Source organism: Schistocerca serialis, chromosome 10 (genome assembly GCF_023864345.2).
Source record: "Schistocerca serialis cubense isolate TAMUIC-IGC-003099 chromosome 10, iqSchSeri2.2, whole genome shotgun sequence".
NCBI lineage: Eukaryota > Metazoa > Arthropoda > Insecta > Orthoptera > Acrididae > Schistocerca > Schistocerca serialis.
The window spans coordinates 189480863-189505094 of NC_064647.1; the positions used below are offsets into that span (position 1 = coordinate 189480863).

Genomic DNA, 24232 nt, shown 5'->3' on the forward strand with positions numbered 1-24232 from the left:
CTCAGGAAAAGTCCTAGCATAACGTGGACATGATTAAGCAAGCATATGCAGGCAGTGCACTTTCAGGATGTCGTATTTTTGAGTTGCACAAAAAGTTTTGTGAAGGCAGAGATTCAGTCCAAGACTGTCCCAGAGATGGCCGCCCATCTACAATAAATACTATTGCGAATGTGAAGCACGGAAGGCAGTTATTGTGAGAAGGTCATTGTGTAACAGCACGTGCGATATCAGAAGAGCTTAATTTGAATCGTGATGCCCTTGTGATGTGTGTCTTAAGTTTTTACATGAAGATTTAGGAAAACGGAAACTTAATGCAAAGCTCATCCCTCACACATTAACAGATGAGTAGAAAGAGGAAAGATGAGGAAGTACACCTAAACTATTGTTCAGAGCCAGATGTGATCCCACACTTCTGTCAAAGATTATTGCTGTAAGGCATCAAAGTGCTGAATGGCGGAGTCCTGGATCACCAGCCTCAAAGTCAAATGACAAACTTCCAAAACAAAGACAATGTTGATCGCTTTCTTTGGTAGTAAAGGATTGGTTCACCATGAGCACATTCCTCCAGGTCAAACAGTGAACCGAACTCTTTACGTCGAAGTCTTGAAACATTTGTGACAAGCAGTTCGACATTGCTACCCTGATTTGTCGCATTCTAGGGACTGGTTCTTACTGCACGACAATTGAAGACCCCACACTGCTTCACCTGTTACCAAATATCTGGACAGAAATTCTGTTATTGCCTCCCCATATCCGCTATATTCACCCAACATCTCGCCTTGTGATTTTTTCTTGTTTCCGCGAGTGAAAAGGCAACTGAAAGGAAAGCTTCATCGAAATATCGTAAACATCCAGTGGACTGTGACACATGAGCTTAGGATCATTTCTTGGTATAATTGCAATTTAGTATTTTTTTAAAAAACCTCTCCTAGAATTTTTCTGAGAAAGGTACTATTGAAGGAGAATATTGTCAACATCTTCAAAGTAATTTGATGTAGTTGAAAGAAGCATGATAAAATATATCTGTAATTGGAATGTGTAGCAGTAGGAGAGTTGAGCTGATTATTTCATTTACAGGACAAAGATGATGTATGTAGAGATCATGTAGGTAGGACTTATATAAACTACTCCAGAGATCACACACACACACACACACACACACACACACACACACACACACACACACTCTCTCTCTCTCTCTCTCTCTCTCTCTCTCTCTGCAATGTATTCAGAAATTATTTTAAGTAATACCATGAAAGGAAAGATATTACCTGCAAAAGTCTGATCTGGGTTAGTGTTAGATGTGGGCTTTGTTAAGTGCCCAAGTTCTGAATAGGTAAATCCAAAAGACATGAAATAATTTTTTGATTTATTTCCTTGTAAATGGTTTTTGTTTTTTTGACAATCTCCCATTAAACGAGAGAAAATTGTAGTAAATGATTTTCACATGCTGAATCATAGCATCCAAATTTATGTTTTGGAGGAAAGCATCACAGTTTTATATGAGGATGCTTTGAGAGCCCCCCCCCCCCCCCCCCCTTCTTGCCTTGCATTCCTCCTTTGACTTTGGCCATCCTGGTTTTGTTTTCCTACATTACTTCAGGCAAATGCTGGGATGGCCTCTACTACGTCTACTATAAGGCAGTGGCGGACTACCTGTTTTATTCTTGTCAAACTAGACCAGTAACTATGTAAATGGCTATGAAGCAATTTTTTTTTGTTCGTAATTTATGGTATTATAACATGTTCAAATCCATGTACAAGTTATCCGTATGTAAATAAAACTGCTGATCCTTACTACCACCAAGTTGGTTGATGACAAAATCAGTAACAACAAACATAAAATGTATGATTTTCACAAAAAATGCATTTTTTAGTTTTGTGTAAATTCACAGGTAATTAGCTTCAGTGTGGAAGATTTTGAGGCATTCTAGACTACAGAGTGGTACATTGCAGCCTGGACACCACCAGCTGGTTTCCTGCCTTTACCACAACAATTCCTCCCCCCCTCCGAGCAAACTTTACACACTCTAGTTGGCCGCTCCTTCTTCTCAGTGGCTGGAATTTTTTCTACAAAGTGTCGTCCTAGAAGTCTGTTGCCGTACGTTTCACTAGGAACATTGTCTAGTGCCAAAGTGGTAGCTTGTGATACAGTCCTTCACCAATTTGTAGTAGAAAAGTGGAAAAACAGCAGCTCCTTCTTTGAGCAGGAGTCCTGGTTCCCCAGTATAAGACATTTTTTGCAGCCATTGTAAGTATGTGAAAGAACAGTTTCTTCCACCACTTGATCTGTTTCCTCCTAAATGCACAGTAAGAAATCATTTGCATATAGCAGGTCAGCAACTGAAAGCAGTTAATTCCATAAATTATCTAGGAGTAGGTATTAGGAGTGATTTAAAATGGAATGACCATATAAAATTAATTGTCGGTAAAGCAGATGCCAGACTGAGATTCATTGGAAGAATCCTAAGGAAATGCAGTCTGAAAACAAAGGAAGTAGGTTACAGTACACTTGTTCGAACACTGCTTGAATACTGCTCACCGGTGTGGGATCCGTACCAGATAGGGTTGATAGAAGAGATAGAGAAGATCCAACGGAGAGCAGCGCGCTTCGTTACAGGATCATTTACCAATCGCGAAAGCGTCACAGAGATCATAGGTAAACTCCAGTGGAAGACTCTGCAAGAGAGACGCTCAGTAGCTCGGTACGGGCTTTTGTTGAAGTTTCGAGGACATACCTTCACCGAGGAGTCAAGCAGTATATTGCTCCCTCCTATGCATATCTCGCAAAGAGACCATGAGGATAAAATCAGAGAGATTAGAGCCCACACAGAGGCATACCGACAATCTTTCTTTCCACGAACAATATGAGACTGGAATGGAAGGGAGAACCGATAGAAGTACTCAAGGTACCCTCCGCCACACACCGTCAGGTGGCTTGCGGAGTATGGACGTGGATGTAGACCCCTGCTTTGTAAATATTAATGTCAAGAATGGCATCTGGTTTTGATTTTACTTTGCTACCTTCCTTTGTTTGAACAGACGTGTCAAAGCTGGTCATTTTGTGCATAGTGGACAGGCATAGTACATCTCTTGTGTGTTTCTGCTTCAAACAAAGCAGATGATTCCTCCTCATTGACACAAACTCATACATTTTCAGTTTTTTGGAAACAATTTCGTTTGGTAGTTCTTTCCAGTTAGTCATGCATGTACCTACTGCTTTCATTTTATGTTGCCACAAAAAATCGAATACTGCTGGTGAACTATAAAATCTGTCCATGTAAACAGTGTGGCATTTTCCCAGGTAATCTGCTAGCAACCTCTCAACTAATGGTATTATGGAGTTGTCTTGTGTTCCTTTACCAGCATACACCTCCAATCTAAGAACATAACTAGTTTTGGAATCACACACAATAAACATCTTGATTCCACACTTGTCAGGTTCATTTTTTATGTGAACCCAAAATACCACTCTTCCACAAAAAGCACACATGCCTTCATCAATAGTGAGTTTTTCTGATGGGTAAAATGATTTTTGTGATTCTAATAAGAAAAGACCACGATTGGCTTGATTTTATGCATGGGGTCATGCTGAGGTTGACTTTTCGGAACGTAAGTTGCGTTGTCGTTAAAACGCAGTTTTGATAATATTGCCTTGAATCTGTTTCTGGCCATAACAGAATCAGGGAAACGGGTTGAAATAAAAATGTTGGTAGACCAGTAATCCGTCAGTTTTGGTTTTTCACATGACGTGTGTATAAATATACCAAAAAAAAAGTACATTTCATGCAGCTTTACTCCCACTCACGAATTACAAAAATTGTGATGCTTTACCTTGGAAGCTGCTTTGAATTTGTCATAGACAGACTCTGCATATCTGTTTGTTTCAGATTATGGAATCAGGGAAAAAGATGGAAAACACATTGAGAGGAGTGGAATTCTCATGAACAGCTTCCATTACTCCACTTTTCTCTACAAATTGTGGCACAGCAGGCTGATCATCAGAAAATTTCCAGCCTAATTCAGCATCAGTGGGTTTTTTCCATGGTTTTTTTTTCCATGAAATTTGTTGCCTCTTTGTAGGAGGTACAGACAGCGGTATTGCAGCCAACGCCTGTGTTGCAGAGGATGTACTTTGTTCAGTAAACACCAGCTGCACAGATGCAGGCTCATCAGATTCCTCTGCAAGATAGACGAGATGAACAGAAATAATTTTCTGCTAACTGAAGCAATTCGAGCAATATAAGTCGTAATAATAATACTGAAGAAAAACTGCACTAGACAGCTGCTTACCTGTATCTGAATCCTCTTCTTCTCTTCACAGTCAGACATTTCCCACTCAGAACCAGAATTGTACAATTCTTCTTCTAAGGCTTCTAAAATTTCTTTCTCACTCAGAAAACGTGACATATTTGAGAGAAAAATTAACAAGAAATGGCAAACAGTAACAAGAATATTTGAAACTCACAGCTACACCAATGCACAATGGTGCAGGGTGTCATAGAAGCTGCTGTGTGTGTCTTGCCGTTTCTTTTGACGTACTTCTAAAACTAGAACACAGAGGGGAGCAGCAGTCAAGGCACATACAAGCAGGTGTTCCCAGAAGCACTACCATAGTAGCCGGCCTGCTTCTGGATGGCTAATAGGCTGTGAGTGGTGTACAACAGCTGCTGGACCTATACTCGGGTGCGGTCGTTTCGAAGCAGTTCTGTGCCCGACCTATGCTAGGGCTCGGTCGCCGAAGTGTTACGGGATACATTCCATTTCCGTAGGGGCTCTCGTCCACAATTATTACTGTGTCATGTGCATTTACACATATATTACTAGCTTAGCACCTGCTGCTTTGCTCACATATACTGTATGGTCTTCACAGTTCACGAAAGTTTCCCTTTCCCTGGCTAAAACCCAGTCCCACACCCAATTACTTAAATGCGGCTTGAACCATGGAATCCCCCAAAGGCCTAACCATAAAAATTTCCTTTCTCTGAATACCACCCTTCCTTTCACAATAACCTTCACCTTTTCAGATTCCGCCAGTCCCCTGCCCTCACAAACCTGGAACTGCAAAAACACATCTCCATGGCAAATGTGTCCCAGAACCACCTCTGCTCCCTTTGCAAGATACTGCTACAGTACAACCTCTGCTACATACATCACACCTCTGAAATTAAGTCCCTTGCCCTCCAGCATCTGGAGGAGCATTCCAGACAATCGCCATAAGTTATCCCACCTGCTAACATCCTACTGCCACCTTTGGGCACCACTGTCCAACCCTTACACCACACACAGTGACCTTCCCGGTCCATCTCTCACAGCACCTAAAACCCTGCCTAGCTGACCTTTTCAGCTTGTCACATTCCCAAAACTCCCTATCAACACTCCTCCAAATACACAGCCGAAACATTTTCTTAACATTGTTGTTAACCTTTTCACCAAAACTCTCAGCCTCACAAAAATTTCAGTCCTATCCAAAGGCCTCATCTTTAGCCCTATACCCAAATTTAACCACACTGGACTTGTCAAAGACCTACTCTCCTTCACCTGATTCCTGCAATGGAAACACTTCTTTGCCACCAATCCCTCCTACCGAACCCAATCTAATCCCAACACTGAAACTTGTCTTTTCCAGTTCATACCACCAGCCAACCATGACCCTCCCATGTAGCTATCTGCTGGTCACCTTCCAGGAATTCCTTATTTCCAGCTTGGCCTCACCATCCTTCCCCAGGTCCCTCCCTCAGAACACCAACCTTTCAGAAGAAGAAGAAGAAAGAATAGCAATAAAAAACTGCAAAACAAATCTTGACCTAACCTTCCAACCTGCAGACACAGGTGCCATCACTGTTATGAACTGCAGTGACTACCTGGCAGAAGGCCTCTGTCAATTATCTGACTCCCATCCCAAAAGTCCAACACAACCTCAAATCCATGCTCAAAGCCTTTGACCCTTCCCAGAACCTCTCCCCCGAATCCATTTCCCTCCTCACACCTATGGCACTCTGCATACCCACCTTCTACATACTCTCAAAAATCCATAAACCCAACAATCCTTGATGCCCCATTGTGGCTTGTGATTGTGCTCACACTTTTGAAAGGATTTTGGCCCTCATTGAATAACACCCCAAAAAAATTGCCCGTAACCTAGTGCCCAAGATACTAATCAGTTCCTTCACTGATTCCACCCCTTTACGTCCTCGATCCCTACTCGTCTGTGTTGACGCCACCTTCCTAAATGCCAACATTCCTCATGTCCATGGTCTTACTGCTATTGAACACCAATTTTCCCAACAGCCTTCAGACATGAAAAGCACTACCTCATTCCTCATACACCTTACTAACTTTACCCTAACTCATAACTACTACCCCTCTGAATGGAAGGTATGCAAACAAATCCATGGCATTGCCATGGACACCCACATTGCATCATCCTATGCCAACCTGTTTATGGGACAGCTACAGGATACCTTCCTCGCCTCCCAAAATGCCAAACCCCTAGTCTGGTTCAGGTTCACTCAACACCTTCTCTCCCATTCACTCCATCTGATCCTCCTCAATGCAGCATACCACCTTCCTCAACAGTGATCTCCTCCTCTCTGATGGCTCCATCCACACCTCTGTCCACATTAAACCCACCAACCACCAAAAGCACCTGTATTTCAACAGCTGTCATCACCTTCACACCAAAAATTGCTCCCATGCAACCTGACCATCAGGAGATAGAATATCTAGAGTGACAAGAATTTCCTTGTCCAGTACGCTGAGGGGTCTCAAAGTGCTTCACAGGCACGCACTACTCCCCAGACCTAGTCCGCAAACAGATCTCCCATGCATTTCCCCTCTCACCCCAAATCATCCCACCACCCTCAAAAACTAGCCACAAAAGAGTACCCCTTAGTCACCAAATATCAATGTGGACTGAACAGCTGAACCACATCATACGTCACAGCTTTGATTACGTATCATTATAGCCTGAAACGAGGGACATCCTAGCCGAGATCCTTACCATCCCTGCTACAGTTGTGTTCCATCATGCACCCAACCCCCACCACATCCTAGTCCATCCCTATGTCACTCCCAATTCCAACAATCCCAGCCCCTTGCCACAGGGATGGGTGGGTGGAGGGTGGCTGGGTGGAGGGAGGGTGTGAGGGGGGAGGTGGTAGGGAGTTGGGAGGGACGGGGTAGGGAGGGACGGGGGAGGGAGGGGGAGGGAGGGAGGGAGGGGTTAGCCCCTCCACACACATACGCACAGAGAAATTATAACATTTCACCTTAACAAATGTCATAAAATAATAGTACAGAGTGCAAACCTTATTAGGTCCCGCCGCTGAGAAGCACGTCACAATCCCAGCTGCAGTCCTTTCAGTTTCCGGGAGTTTCAGCTGACACACCTCTGTAAACTTCCCTTCACTTACACTATACACGGCTAGCTCTGATCGGCCGGCTGGACAACCTACAGCATGTGACACACCGTCAACCTACAGAAAATATGGCACACATTACATATGTGAGATAATGATGCATAAGTCAGCTTCTTGAAAGCTACAAAACGGAAAAGCGTGTAAAAGTACTAGAATGAGGAAGTGGTTTATTTCACATGGAATGGAAGAAACGAGGTCTTGTAAATACAACATAACAATATACTACAGGGTGAAAACAACGACTAAGATATACTTTTGGAAACATGATTAAAATATTCGTAAACAGGGATAATGTTTCTTCTGAGGTAGTTGTAGTTAAGATATTTAATTGGCTCTTTAAAAAAAATATTAAGAGGGAAGTTACCAATCAGATGAAAGAACTACAGTAATGTAATAAATGTTGTTGTTCTCTTCAGTCCAAAGACTGGTTTGATGCAGCTCTCCACACTGCTCCATCCTGGGGAAGCTTCTTCATCTTTGAATAATTACTGCAACCTACATCCCTTTGAACCTCTTACTGCATACATCTACTGGTCTCCCTCTGCGACTTTTACCCCCACCCATCCCCCTCACTTCCCTCCAATACTAAATTTGTGGTGTCTCTATGTCTTTGAGAGTGCCCTACCAACTGCTCCCTTCTTGTAGTCAGATTGTACCACAAATTTCTCTTCAGTACCTCCTCATTAGTTATGTGATCTACCCATCTAACCTTCAACATTCTTCTGCAGCACCTCATCTCAGAAACTTGTATTCTCTTCTTGTCTGAACTGTTTATCATCCACATTTCACTTCCATAGATGGTTACCCAAATACTTTCAGGAAAGACTTCTTAACATGTAAATTTATATCCTATGTTAACAAATTTTTCTTCTTCAGAAACACTTTTCTTATCATTGTCAGTCTACATTTTATGTCCTCTCTACTTCGGCTATCATCAGCCATTTTTCTGCCCAAATAGCGAAACTAATCTTCTACTTTAAGTGTCTCATTTCACAATTTAATTCAGCTACATTCCATTACCTTTGTTTCACTTTTGTTAATGTTCATCTTATATCCTTCTTCAAAGCCACTGCCCACAGCACTGAACTGTTGTTTCAAGTCCTTTGCTGTCTCAATGTCATTGGCAAACAAAGTTTTTATTTCTTTTTTCTTTGGTTTCCTTTCTGCTTGCTTAGTACACAGATAGAATACATCGGGGATTGGCTACAATCCTGTCTCACTCCCTTCTCGACCACTGCTTCCCTTTTGTGTCCTCTCAACTCATAGCAGTCACATGTTTTCTGTACTAATTGTTTATAACCTTTTCCTCCCTGTATTTTTTACCCCTGCTACATTCAGAATTTCAAAGAATTTATTCCAGCCAACACTGTCAAAACCTTCCTCCACATCCACAAACACTATAAATGTAGATTTGTCTTTTCTTAAACTATATTCTAAAGTAACAATATGAGAGAAGGAAATTTGCTACTCACCATATAGCGGAGATGCTGAGCCACGATAGGCACAATAAAAAGATGCACACAATCATAGCTTTCGGCCATTAAGGCCTTTGTCAGCAGTAGACACACACACACACACTCACATAAGCGCAACTTACACACACATCTGCAGTCTCAGAGCGCTGAAACTATACTTCAGCTCTCTGAGACTGCAGATGTGTGTGCAAGTTTAGTTTGTGCGCGTGCATGTGTGTGTGTGTGTGTGTGTGTGTGTGTGTGTGTGTGTGTGTGTGTGTACTGCTGACAAAGGCCTTAATGGCCGAAAGCTATGATTGTGTGCATCTTTTTATTGTGCCTATCGCGGCTCAGCATCTCCGCTCTATGTTGAGCAGCAACTTTCCTTCTCTCATATTGTCACATTCCATCCTGGATTTTCCATTGTTTGGTATTCTAAAGTAAGTCATAGGGTCAGTACTGCCTTGCAGTGTTCCTACATTTCTCCAGAATACAAACTGACCTTTCCCTAGGCTGGCTCCTACAAGTTTTTCCATTCTTTTATAAACAATTTTTTTAGTGTTTTGCAACCATGATTACTAAACTGATAGTTCAGTAATATTCACACCTGTCAGCACCTGGTTTCTTTGGAACCGGAATTACCTTATTCTTCAAGTCTCATGATATTCTGCCTGGCTCATACATCTTGCATCCAGCTGGAATAGTTTTGTCAAGTCTGGCTCTCCCAAGGATATCATTAGTTCTAACAGAGTGTCATCTACTTCAGTGGCCTTGTTTCAACTTAGGTCTTTCAGTGTTCTGTCAAATTCTTCTCACAGTATTTTATCTCCTATTTCATCTTCATCCACATCATCTTCCCTTCTATAATATTGCCTTCAAGTACATTTCCCTGGTATAGCTTCTCTATATGCTACTGTACATAGTAAATATGGATTTAGAACATCTGAAAAAGAGAGTCACTGCACAACACTAAAGACTCCATTCAAACAGTGCCTGAACGACACGTGGCATGTCTCGTCTGAAATGAAATCTCTCTTCTTGATGCAACATTGAATCAACCAGTGTACTGTCATTTATGCACCAAAAACTACTCTTCCCCAATTATAATGGAGGTTCAGGTCACTTTGTCACTTCTCAATAATAAGAAGGTTTAACTGTTTGTTTCAGCCCTTCTCACTTCCATCCACCAACTAATGAAGGTGTGGTTCAGTACCGAAGCTTTGGGTAATTACTTCAGTGTGATCTTATCTCAACATTGCGTAGAGTGTGAGACGTAGCATACTTAAACCTTCCCTTCATGCATCTGTGGTAGCAAAAGGAAAAAAAGAGGGATATTTTACACCATCTTCTCCATTTAGTTAAATTGTTCCTTTTATGTACAGAAAAAGTGGGAAGAAAGTTTTTCTCCATCATCAGCGATTATATAGTCAACAGCAATCAGTGTCTTGCACCTTAAGATACGAGATGTGGTACCACTCACACTGGTAACTACATAAATTACTTTATACTTGTTTATATATATTATGAGAAAAAGAGCCACTGCTCCCCTCCTATACAACTGAGCTGCTGTTTTTATGTGACAGCTCAAACACAACATTAATATACCAGCTGTCTGTATACTGGCAAAGTCAACATTAGTTTACTGCAATAATACAGTTCTGCAGTATTTTCTCCCCCCCTCTCCCCCCAAGTCAAAATACTCTTAAGAATTGTGGAGTGACTAATGAAATAATATCTTATCATGCTCTTTGAAACTTTTAGTGTTATCATCGTGTATACTGCATTTGGATGCCATCTCACTGTAGCGTCAACACACAGAATGACAAATTCCACCACAATTTTGCAAACTGCAATTAAAAACTCACAGAAACAGTTTTGTGAGATGTTGACGTAGCAATAAAGGCCCCTACTTAACACCTGGAGTCCTGATGATGGACTGTGACTTTGAAATGGACACTGGCCAAGTAAAAATACTGCTGAAAATATGGTATACAGAGTTGGTCCTCAATCAGGAGAGTTACTGAACTAAGGACTTTTGTGATCTATTGTACAGTTAATTTGCAAAGATTCTAAGTGCAAATGTGGCTGAACTCAGTTGTTTTAGTAGTTCTAAAATAGGCTTTTACCAGTTTAAATTTTCACCAATATTGACACCTAAGAATTTTGAAGTTTCCACCCTATTGATTATTTCTGCACCACGAGTTAAAATTATCATTGGTGTAGTACACACACACACACACACACACACACACACACACACACACACACAAAACTGCAGCCTCTGGCAGCAGAAGCAACACTTTCCTTTTCAAAATATTGTTACATTCCATCCTGGATTTTCCACTGTGTCTTTTTAAAATTGAGGGTGGCACCATTTGCAGAAAAACAGTCAATGATACTGTTAAGACCACTGTTTACCATTTCTTCTGTTTCTATGTGTATGCATGGATTGATTACAATACTATAGTCCAATTAAAATTACTTGATAGTTAATGTCTGTCACTTGCTGCCACAACTGCTGACAAAAACATAGCAGGTCACTTCACAAATGCTGTTAATGTATAGTGCAGAGCAATGTTGGAAGCAACCACTGTGAGGTATTATGGAAACGGAAGATGCTCTGTTGACAGCCGATTTTAAGTGACTAATGACTGAACTGCAGCAAACAATGGGTTCTGCAGCCCTGAATTTAAACTTGTATCCTTACCTAACCACAACCTCATGATGTGCAATGTATCTGGGAAAACAGCGAGTCACAATTTGTGACTGAACTATGAGGGTTGAATGAAAAGTAATGCATCCACCTTCATTAATTGGGCTAGGATGGGAATATTTTAACAAATCAAACACAGAAATAATCCTTAGAATTTAATTACCAATATTCACTTTTCCACATAATCACCAGCCAATTGGGTACATTTCGGCCAATGATGAACAAGTTTTCTGAAGCTGCCACAGAAGAAGTCAACACACTGTTTTCGCAACCACAGTCTCACACTTCTCTCAACGACTTCATCAGAAGCATAATGATGCCCCTGCAGATCATCTTTCATTATCAGGAACAGATGGAAATCAGACGGTTTTAAATCTGGACCGTATGGACGATGCCGTACTGTGTTAAGATTCAGTCTCTGAACTTTTGCTGTGGCGGCACATTAAGTGCATGGTTTGGCGTTGTCATGTTGCAGGAAAACATTTCCCTCTTGTTAGTCCTTGTTAGTTGTCGTTTCAGAGTTTGCAGTGTTGTGATTTAACACTCTGAATTTGTTGTTGTTTCACGATCAAGGAAATCAACATGGATAACACCATCTGCGTCCCAGAACACTGTGGCCATGATTTTTCCAGCTGAGGGCTGTGTCTTGAATTTCTTTTCTTGGGGCAAATCTTTGTGTTGATATTCCATAAACTGATATTTCATCTCCGAGTCGTAATGGTGTAGCTACATTTCGTCTCCTGTCACAATTGATTGGAGAAAGGCGTTACCTCCATTCTTTAACACAAGACAAGTTCCTGGAAAATTTCAAGTCTATGTACTTTCATTCCAGGAGTCAACATCCGGGGTACCCACCATGCACAGATCTTCTGACAGCAGAGCAAAGCAATAACGTCACCCACACATTATTGTGAAATGCCGATTGTGCTTCCAATTTCTCTCCAAGTGATATGCCAATCGTCCTGAACCAATCTGTCAACATTTTGCTTATGAAACTCAGTGGCTGCTGTCACAGAATGTCCTACTTTCTGTTTGTCATGCAGGTCACATGTTCCCACCTCAACATCTTTAAACTTACTTGCCCAATGATGCACAGTACTCAAATCACAATTGCTTTGTTCACACTATTTAAGGCAAACATGCATGAGGGAACTCAAAACAGAAAAAAATTCCTAACATGTTTGTCTGCATAGCCATGTTCCACAACAAAGTTTCAGTTTTAATGGAAAAAGCAAACTGTCACTGGTTACATGAAACCCATCCTCGTACTGGCTACACAGGCTCTGCAATATCAAGTGATGAGCAGTCCTGGTTTTGAGAGACAGAGAGAGAGAGAGAGAGAGAGAGAGAGAGAGAGAGAGATATTCTTGTGTGACGAAGCAAAAAATAAAAGGTCAGGACTGAGGATTTGGGATACAAACATATTAAGAAAGAAAGCTGGACGAGGAACTGGAAGGTAACTAATTATTGTGGCAGCTTGGCAATGGCAAACAGTTCAGGTGTGGCACTGGCCACAGACTGGTCAATACCAGCTACAATGTGTGACACGTCAACTGTCATGTAATTTTTATCAGACTATAGTGTCGTCTGCAAAAAGATCTAATTCTGCCTGTAGCACATTAGACGGAAGCTTGTTTGCACATATGAGAAACAATAGTGGACCTAAGATTGAGCAGTGGGGAAACCCATATGTGTTTTTTTTTTCCACTCGGAATTATGTCCCCAGACTATATTGATTGATTTAGTAAGTAGAAATTTCTGTGTTATAAAGGCTATATGTGATGATACCCCACTTGTTGGCTACACCATCAACCCCATAAAACATCAATTTATCTAGGAGAATACTGTAATTCACTGTTCAAATGCCTTAGATACATCACAGAAAATTCTAACCGGCGCTGTTTCATTATTTAAAGCTTGTAAAATATGGCGAGTGAACATGTAAATGGCATTCTCAGTACAGCAACTCTTCTGAAACAAACAGATTTTCTGGGGATATTACTGTTGCCAAGATGAGATACTACTCCAGAATAGGTATCAAAAACTTTGAAAAATGATGTCAGCAAGGAAACAGGTCAGGAGTTGTTGACATCTTTCTCATACTTTTTCTTAAAGAGAGATTTAACGACAACATATTTCAGTCACTCTGGATGCATTACATATTTCAGATAAGACAGGGCTGATTATATGGGAACAGGTCTTTAGTACTCCAGTGGAAACACCACAAAAACCAGATAAGTTTTTATTTTTGACAGAACATGTGATCTTCTTCACTTCAGAAAGCAAAGTGAGTGATACGTTCACATGACTGAATTTTATGAGAGTTACTTTTACAACATACTGCTGTTACTTTCTCTTGAACTCATTGTCCATATACTTTCTATAATATTTAAGAAATGATTATTAAATACATTTGCTAAGTGTGGATTATCATTTATAGCCCTTTCACTCAGTTTAATAGTGACATTATCCCGTTCTGTGGCTGGCTGTCCTGTGAAGTGTCTCTCTTCATTACATTCCAAATGGTGTTAAATGTGTTGTAGGAATCACTGATTTCTGACGTTATGTGCATGTTCTTCGATTTTTTAAATAGTCTTTCTTCTTAATTTTGAGTAGCTTTTGTACTATGTAAATACCACAAGATCTCTACTTGTTCTTTCCAACAGATACATTTCACTTTTCCTTTCACAATATAATTTAACTTCTCACTGATTAGCTTATGTGGAAAGCAATTTCCAAATGATGATATGAATTTATCGTAGAACAGTTTAAATGTTGTTTAAGCATTTGGTCCACTATACATTTCATCCGAAGTCATCTCTTGTAAACTACTCTTAAAAAACATTTGTCCTGGTGTCAGTTATTCTAACTGATTTCTACTCAGGAGTATCCACACTGTAAGATACTATCTTATTTATGACTGTGCATCATGATCAGAGAGAATTTGTTACTGGGTAAACAGTAATTTTCCTGTCTTGAGTTTCATCAAAGAAAATAGAAATTAGGATCCTACTGTCTTTACCCACCTGTGTTGGGAAGTTAATTACCGAGGTCAAATTATAGGATTCACATACGTTTTCCAGATCATTAATCCTATCAGAATTATCTTTATGTCAACACAGTCTACTAACTACTTGCTGTCATTTGACAGATAGCATAATAAAGAGTCCAGATTCTTCATAAACAGTTCAAAATTTCCTAGTGGGGATATGTATACAGCTACAATTAAAAGTGAACAATTTTTCAGTATTAATTCACACACTCACACTTCTATGTGCTCATCACAACAAAACCTACGTTTCTCAGTGTTTTTGAACTTGTATTCTGTCTTAGTACATGTAACAACTCTCCTTTTCCCATATTAGTTCTGCATGAGTAAGATGCTAGAGCGTTATCTTTTTATATGTAACTTATTTAACCCTGTGGTTATGTTGTGCTCCGGTAGACAATGGATCTCTGTTTTTCAGAGTTCTCTCAATTTCCCAAGGAGATAAGAAGCTCTTCTACATTATCATTCAATCTTCTAATATTTTGATGAAATAAGCTAATCGTATTTTTCTGTGCATTCTTAAGCACTTCATTTATGAGATTTCATTTCACTCGCCAGCAGCCTGCTCGACTCTCGTTCACACAACTCACAGCAGTGTTAACTCAGAGCTGGTCATGGCGCCACAGGATCTATATAAAACTCAGATTTGTGTGTGTGTAGTTGCTACTCTTATTTCATCCAGGTCACACCTAATGCTGTAATTACTGTCTCTCAGGTAGGCTGTTCCCTTCTCCACTTACTACAATAACCTGATCCTCTCTAAGCCTTTGCACAAATTCCCTATGTCCTCTTTCACATGGCTAAGGCTAGACTAGGCTTCATCAATACTCTTAACCTAGTATCCTGTTCTTAATTTGTCCTGTAGCAACTAGCCTCACCCCTCCCACGGCTACTGCCTAGCAGCAAGACTCCTCTTCCTACTCTCCATTGGCACTGACTAACAAGTAGTTTCTTTGCTAGAAGTCTGCTGCACCCTACTGTAACCTACCATTGGATGAGTCTCTTCCTCTCTTACTTCAGGTAAAAATTCAAATTTATTTGATACTTTAACCTCAAATGTAGACGTAGAAATTGAAGTGCTGTTCCCCTTCTGCCCATTGCTTGTTACCTTTTACCCAATACCAATGACCTCTTGTCCCTTAAACTGAAACTAAATTTTGCGTGTTCCAGTTCACCCTGAGGGGGACAAAAATGTGCCTCCTGCTCAGTGATTCTCTTCTCTTTCTGGAGAGCTTACAATTCCATGCAAGAGCCTTGTTGAATTTGCCATTCAGATCCCCAGTTTAGTCATCCCAATGAAATTTCAAAATGCAGACTACACACTGCAACGTTACCTGATGGATATTCTGCCGAGTCGTTTTTATAACCAGCATCCCATACAAGTAAACCAATTGTGATTTTATACGGTATTGCTCACACCTTAAGTAACTGGGCTAAACACAGCTGTGTTTAAAAGAATTGCTCGATAATGTTGTAGGGTTGAGCCAAACATCTGCTTTTGTGCCCGGCATCTAACTCACTGCAAATAAACTATTGCTGTGATCCTGCAGTCAAAGTCTATTCATTGGCTAGAATTTTGAATTAACAAAATAAATATTAAATAAACAGAATTAATAAAATAGATTTTATTCTAACATCGTCAGTAACTGATGCAGACATCATCAGAGAAATCTGCCGAATAATATTTCAATAAAGTGTCTCTCAAATAAATGGAAAATGGTCCTATGATAACCAATTAAAGACAGAATGATAACCTTATTAACTCGCAAGAATGTGGTAGGGTCAATTTGACCCCGCTCACTTAGTTTCGTGTATAGTTTTTTGTTCTGCAGTTGTATACTACCGAAGTTCTCTGTAGCAGCAACAAATGAAGTGGTCCCCTCCAGACACCACCACTTGGTTGGCCACCGCACGTGCAAGGAGATAAAACTGCACGAATGCTAAGACGGTAATTACGATCTTTCCACAACTGTGATGTAACATTTTTGTGCCCTTCTTTTATCTATTATTTTTAATGAATATTTTGTGTTATTAGGCATTTGGTAAAAATGCTGTCAAATATTTGGAGCATTCACGGAAAACTGCAAACAAGTCTTCGTCTTAGGAGATTGCACAACCACAGATGAAATTCTGCTTGCATTCAGAGGCAGATGCATGGCATAAAAATATTAACCTCTGTTGACACAAAGAACTTTCATGTTTTCAAGCTTGAAATATATGCTTGAAAGCAGGCAGATGGACCATTTTCACTTTCACTCAACAATAAACCATTTGATGTCATGAATCGTGTGGTACAGCCCATTTTAAAAGCTGACTGTGACGTGACTTTTGATAAATTACACCATTCTTGTGTTCTATAGACATGACTTTTGATGAAAGTTGACCGCTTTCCACGCTAAACTAATATCTTACAACAATACTTAAATCAAATAAATGTTAAACATTTTGTCCCACACAGACATATACAATATATATAAATTAAGGTTTATTCACCAGTAAATAAGAAAGCATTGTAGCGGGACTTTGAATTTCGCCGCGCTACACTCGTTCCCTCAGATAAAAAATATCCCGTCACAGCGGTATGAGCGCTTGACGGCAGAGAAAATACTAAACTTGTAACTCTTTTTTTTGTTTTCTATTCGTTTCTTAATTGTCTCTCGAGAGCGGAAGCTTAATGCAGATGTGATCTGATGCTGATGTAAAAAACTTATTAGCTAGTCTTGATCTGATGTTAATGTGTAGACATTGTGGAAGTTGTTATGAAATTCGGAGGATGGAGAGAAACAACTAAAATAAATTGCATTTAATATCAAGACGGTTTTGGATACATTACATATTCCTGGACAATGAAACTTATTGCAAGATTTCGGAGCAGATTTTTCTCGCAGAATTGAAGGAGATTTTTGAAGACCTGAACGCCGCATGAAAGGAGACATGTTAACCTGGTAAAGGATGAAATCTTATCTGCACCATTTTCCCCTGTCAGTTACATTTTGTTATTCTCTGTTCTTTTTCAATAATTTTTGTAGTGGAAATTGGTTTAACGTTTGCTCAAAAACGCCACAAGGACCAACCCAACAATAGCTTTTCCGAATCACGAAGTCCGATAGCTTTTCTGTAACACGAAGTCCGATTTGCTTCTCATTCTTTCCCTTTTAAAAAACACATTTTCACTTACGATTTCTTCTCACATTTTCAACCTTTTTCTTTTCTTCCCTCTTATTTTTCTTTTTTTTTTTTTTTTAATTAAACACTACAACTGGCGACCGTGACAGGACCCGAACCTGCAATCTTCACTGTCACGCTAAAGCATTCTTGCCCAAGTGAACCCGTGTTCAATGATGACAAATTGTCATTAGATATTGTTTAAACAATTATTTAAAATTGCTTGGTAGAATTGTCTTTTGGCACTTTTTACAACGATGGTGTCAGCAAACACATGTGACTGATCACCTTTAAATTAACACAGTTGTTAATATGAATTGTAATCAATATTTAAATAAGTTACTGGCAAAAATAGCATAATATTCAATAAATAATTACACAAGTATGACACTATATGACGTATTCACGCTGCATTCAGGTCCTGTGTGAATATGGAGGATACGATGTTCTGACAAACATTTGCATGCAGAAATTATATAAAATGTAATAAATTAGATACAAATGAATAGCTTTCAGGGATGATAGCTACAGCGTAAAGCTAACATCTGAGATATCGTTTGTCAGAGAAATTGCACAAATGCTTAAAAGTTGTTAATTCAAAGGTGAAAATTTTTAGTCTCTGCAAAATATTAATGTCTGTAGTTTTTAAGAAATTCAAAATATTATTGTTTCATTGTATCCACTTCACTCTTCTGAAACTGCATATTTGCTCTATCACTTAAGTGTAATTTATTGCAGAATTTCTAAGGTATGTAAGAAGCAATATTTCAGACTGTCTTCAAGTACACCTTTTCTGGTGAATCTTAATGCACAAATGTCACGTGAGTAACTGCTGCCCAAATTCCAGGCTTTGGGACTGAACCATTTCCAACTACTTGTCAACTGCCTCAGTACCTGAACTCACATGCAATGACCGCATGACATCCTTGCCACACCACCTCGCACTCAGCTGAGCAATCAAATTTACCTCTCCTCATACCAACTCAACATGTACAAATCACTGGCCTACATACACGTAACATTATAACATTCCACTTCCTATTAGATACAGCTGACTGACGGGGCTGGATTACTGTTGCCATTTGACCATCACATCAGATAAACCATGTATCATGGGGCATACGCCTGTTTCACAGAAGACTATTGTGTTATATTTAGGAATAATTTATCACCTGCCATTGTACTATGTCTTCCATTTCTTGTCGGGGATGTTGCTGTGGGATGTCAAACCGAGGTTCACCATGAGTAACTGTAAGTACCCTCAATCAGAAATATCCCAGATGAAAGTGATGTTTAAATCCTCACATAGGATCACTTCCCAGTTATTTCTCCTATGTCTTATTGGCACCCCCCTCCAACTGTAATGAAGCTTAAAACATTTCCTGCTGCAAGCCTACAAACCGTGAGAATTGCTCTCTTGTAAGTTTCCATATCAATTTCTCAAATACACCACTCAAAGAATAGTACTTACTAATATGGTGTGGAAGTTTACTCCACTTTTGTTAATATAATCACTCCGTTTTTCCATATATTACATTAACAGTAAATGGGATAGTAAGTTGTGACCATCTAGGTGTAAGTGTTTAATTTCTGTGCCTAGCAATGTAATGTTAAGCAAAACACATCTTCCCCAGGGAAGCATCCTGGGACCTCTGCTGTTCCTGATCTATATAAATGACCTGGGTGACAATCTGAACAGTTCTCTTAGGTTGTTCGCAGATGATGCTGTAATTTACAGTCTATTAAGGTCATCCGAAGACCAGTATCAGTTGCAAAGCGATTTAGAAAAGTGCTGTATGGTGTGGCAGGTGGCAGTTGACGCTAAATAACGAAAAGTGTGAGGTGATCCACATGAGTTCCAAAAGAAATCCGTTGTAATTCGATTACTCGATAAATAGTACAATTCTCAAGGCTGTCAATTCAACTAACTACCTGAGTGTTAAAATTACGAACAACTTCAGTTGGGAAGGAGAGCCAAAGGTTGCGTTTCATTGGCAGGACGCTTAGAAGATGCAACAAGTCCACTAAAGAGACAGCTTCCACTACACTCGTTCGTCCTCTGTTAGAATATTGCTGTGTGGTGCGGGATCCTTACCAGGTGGGATTGACGGAGGACATCGAAAGGGTGCAAAAAAGGGCACCTCGTTTTGTACTATCACGTAATAGGGGAGAGAGTGTGGCAGATATGATACGCGAGTGGGGATGGAAGTCATTAAAGCAAAGACGTTTTTCGGCACGGTGAGATCTATTTACGAAATTTCAGTCACCAACTTTCTCTTCCGAATGCGAAAATATTTTGTTGAGCCCAACCTACATAGGTAGGAATGATCATCAAAATAAAATAAGAGAAATCAGAGCTCGAACAGAAAGGTTTAGGTGTTCGCTTTTCCCGCACGCTGTTCGGGAGTGGAATGGTAGAGAGATAGTATGATTGTGGTTCGATGAACCTTCTGCCAACCACTTAAATGTGAATTGCAGAATAATCATGTAGATGTAGATGTAAAGATTTTTCAATTCGCTGTAGTGATAGGAGGATCTTTTCCACTTATAGTGGCACCATTCCATTTTTGCGACCTTTTGTTTTCACTGTCAGACTAGTAAAAGGCAGATGCACATCTTCAGTGGCTTCTGCATTACAGAAGACAGAATACCTTTAAGAGTATGTTTATCTCTAGGGTACAGTATTGCGTGTGGGCTTACATGACTAATCTTTTCACATGTTTCAATTTCAGTCGTCTTATATATGTTGATTCTATCTAGCACAAGCAGAAAAAGGAAGGACAATTAGGGTTTCAAAGAGGTCATCACAGACAGATCACAAGTAAACTGAGAAAGGATGAGGAAGGAAATTGGCTGTGCCCCTACAAAGGAATCACCTCAGCATTTGCTTTGGCTTGTTCAGGAAATCACGGGAAGCCTAAACATTGACAGTGGGACAAGGATTTGAACTGCCATACAAATCCAGTGTCTTACCTGAGAAAGACATCTGCTATATCACTCATGCAATTCTTCAGCTACATGGCTACAACAATAGTGTGTCGCGCACAGGAATTTGTGTGTTGAAGTGAAATGAAACGGTCATTGGTTATGGTTATAAGTAAGTCCTCACTTCTCAATCAATCTGTCACGATGATGCTTCATGCAATCGCCTTCTCATAACTTTCTGGATGCTGTCAAGCTGCTATGCAGTGCCACCACTTCTGGCTGTGTGACTTCAGCTCCATCTGCAGAGAGCGTCGAGGGCTGCAAGATCGCTCAGATCTACACTAACTATTTATAAAATTCTGTAAACAGAGTATTATTAACCCATCCATATATTGATTGATTAACTGACTGACTAATTGAGAGGGGTTATGGGACAGAACGGCAAGGTCATCAGACCCACACTTCCGAAGTTAGTCACAAAAGAAAGAGTATCCACTGAAAGTGGATGAATCCAGCCAGGTAAGTCAAATTATAAAATAATAAACATTAAAAACACACATAAATGGCCTAAAAGGTGAGACCAAATCTAAAAACTGGAAGAAAGGGGCATTCATGAGGTCCCAGACTGAGAAGACTGGAAATCAGGTCCCAACCACAACCACCCTGCTCCTGGCCCAAGGCTAAAGTAGAACCTTATATCTGGAAATAAAAACCACTTTCACGGAGGAAACTGGGGACCAGGTCAACCATCCGTGAATTGTCTGCTAATATTAAATCTAAGGAATCATGGAGACTATACTTAGCATGAAGGGCCAAAAGAAGGAAGCATTCCACCAATATGTGGGATACAGTCAGACCGGCCTCACAACGACACTGTGGGTGTGGGTCATTACATAGGAGGAAGCAATGGGTGAGTTTGGTATGACCAATCCACAGACAGCATAAAACAGTGGACTCCTACTGAGAGGAGTGGAAGGAAGAGCACCAGACTGCAGTAGATTCCTTGATTGTGCGGAATTTGTTACTATGAGCAGTAGCACCCCAGATGAGATTCCATTTTTGGGCAGAGAGACATTTGCCATACATCTGCAGCTGGACACATGAAAGGAAATGGGCAATAAGTAACTGCTTCTCCAGCCAAATGGTCAGCCAGTTCATTGCCTGGGATGCCCACATGACTTGGGACCCAGAGAAAGATGACCGAACAGGTGGCATGCTCAAGGGCAGAGAGAAGGTCATGGAGAGCAGAGACCAAAGGGGTCAGAGTAGCATGGGTCGACAGCCTGCAGGCTACTCATTGAGCCTGAAAAAATTAAAACACTGTGAAGGGAAGCCTGAGAAACAAAAAAGAAGGCTCTGTGAATGGATAGAAGCTCTACTGTGAATGCACTACATGATCCTGGTAATAAATGTTATTCTAAGCCAGTAGGAGACGTAAAACTGTATCCTACCTTATCAATTATCTTAGAACCACCAGGGCAGAACATGGTGTCTTTCTGGAACTCCGCAAGAATGGCACATACGAGACGCCGGGAAATCATACGGTGACAGATCTTAGGACTCTGGTATATATTGGTTCTAATCTGTGGTCTAGACACCATCCAGGAGGGTGGGGGGTAGGGTGGGAGGAAAGACATGGAGTGCATTTCAGAGAGTTGAGATGAAGATCCCGACGGGCGGAAATGAGACACGTGCCAACTGGTAATCCCAGCCGTGGGCAGGTGTTAGGAGGGAGAAATCCCTCATTGTCGAAAACACAGGGTTTACAGGATGGTCAGAGAACTGGCAAATGGCAACTGCATAAGAAACCAGGAGTAGGTTGCGTCGTATGTGTAGAGGGGGAATCCCCGCTTCTGTGAGGAGAATATCAACAGGACTAGTGCGAAAGGCACCAATAACCAGCTGCACCCCACAATTGTGAACAGGGTCAAGCATTTTCAAAGTGGAAGGAGCTGCTGAGCCATAAGTCTGACTAACATAATCTAGACTGGACAGGACCAGAGCAGAAAAGTGGTGCGGTCTGCACCCCAAGATGTGTGGGCCAGGAGGCAGAGAGCATTAAATTTCCGCATACATGTAGTGTTTAGTTGGCGAATGTGGGACAGCCATGTCAGTTCATTATCAAACATACGGTCCAAGAAACAGGACTGTGCTACAAGATCAATGGGCTTGTTGCCTAAATAAAGCTCTGGATCCCGGCGTACTGTGGGTCGATGACAAAAATGCATAACTCACATATTGGAGGGAGAAACTTGGAAGGCATGAGAGGTGGCCCATGCAGAGGCCTGTTGGATGGCACACTGGAGCCAGTGCTCAGCAGATACTACCATGTGGGAGCTACACCAGATGCAAAAATCATCGACGTTCAACGCCAGGGTAACCAGAGGCCCAACAGAGGTCAAAAGCCCATTGATGGCAATGAGGAAGAGTGTGACACTTACCACAAAATGATGTGAGATATCATTCTCCTGAATCTGAGGGCACTGAGTGAAATGCCAATTTGAACCCAGAAGACCCGTTGAAATAAAAAGTTGCGGATAAAAATCTGAAGGAGACCACAAAAGCCCCAGTCATAGTAGGTAACTAAAATGTAATAGCGCCAAGCCATATCATATGCCTTATGTAGGTCAAAGAAGTCCAAGACAAGCTGCCGACAGTGAGTAAAAGCCTGTCGGATGGCTGTTTGTAATCTCAGTAAATGGTCAGTTGGAGATCGTCCTGCTCGGAAGCCACACTGATACAGAGACAAAAGGTTCTGACATTTGAGTTCCCAACATAATATGAAGGTAACCATCTCCTTAAGCAATTTACAAAGTACGTTTGTCAAGATAATGGGGAGGGCTAGCTGTCTAGAACCGCTGGGTTCTTCCTGGGCTTAAGGACGGGGATAACTATACTGTTCTGCCACTGTGACGAAAAAGCACCCGTGAGCCGAATGCGGTTGAATACCCTGAGGAGCTGTTGCCTCTGGGGAACATCTTAAGTGTTGGATCATCTGGTTGTGGTTGGAATCCGCGCTGGGACCATGTGTCGTGAAGAGGTAAGAGCCTGCAAGAATTCCTGTTGAGTGAAGGGTCCACTATAGGGCTCAGCGTGGTGTGGGATGAAACAGAGGGGAGGCCTGTTCAACTCTGCACGTCTACCGGAGAAAGGCAGCAGGATAGGAAGAGGACCCTGATGTTGTCGCAAAGTGTATCAAAGTGTATCACGAGGTGTTCTGCGAGCACCAATGGATCAGTGCACAGGGCATCTTAAGGTTACGATCGTGGACAGTTGACTGTCGCCGGTGGCTTAGAAGGTTATGGAGCTTTGACGAAATCTGCTATGAAGCAGCATACATAGCCAGGGACGAAACATAGCACTCCCACCATTCCTTTTTACTCTGCTTAATTATGTATTGAGCCTTAGCATGGAGATGCTTACAAGTGAGGAGGTTGGTCTGTGAAGGGTGTCCCTTAAATCACCGCGGCGCCCGTCGGCGGCCCTGGACAGCGACGGCGACATC

The 24232-nt window shown here is 41.0% G+C and overlaps 1 protein-coding gene across 1 annotated transcript in view; it reads right to left on the reverse strand.

The window, feature by feature from the left end:
- The window catches only part of LOC126425059 (guanine nucleotide-binding protein subunit beta-like protein 1), a 63412-nt gene that overhangs the window by 11596 nt on the left and 27584 nt on the right, over positions 1-24232 (reverse strand). The window contains exon 2 of the mRNA XM_050087967.1: positions 7311-7478. Within this exon, the coding sequence (XP_049943924.1) occupies positions 7311-7478 (168 nt within the window). The remainder of the gene's footprint in view (positions 1-7310; positions 7479-24232) is intronic.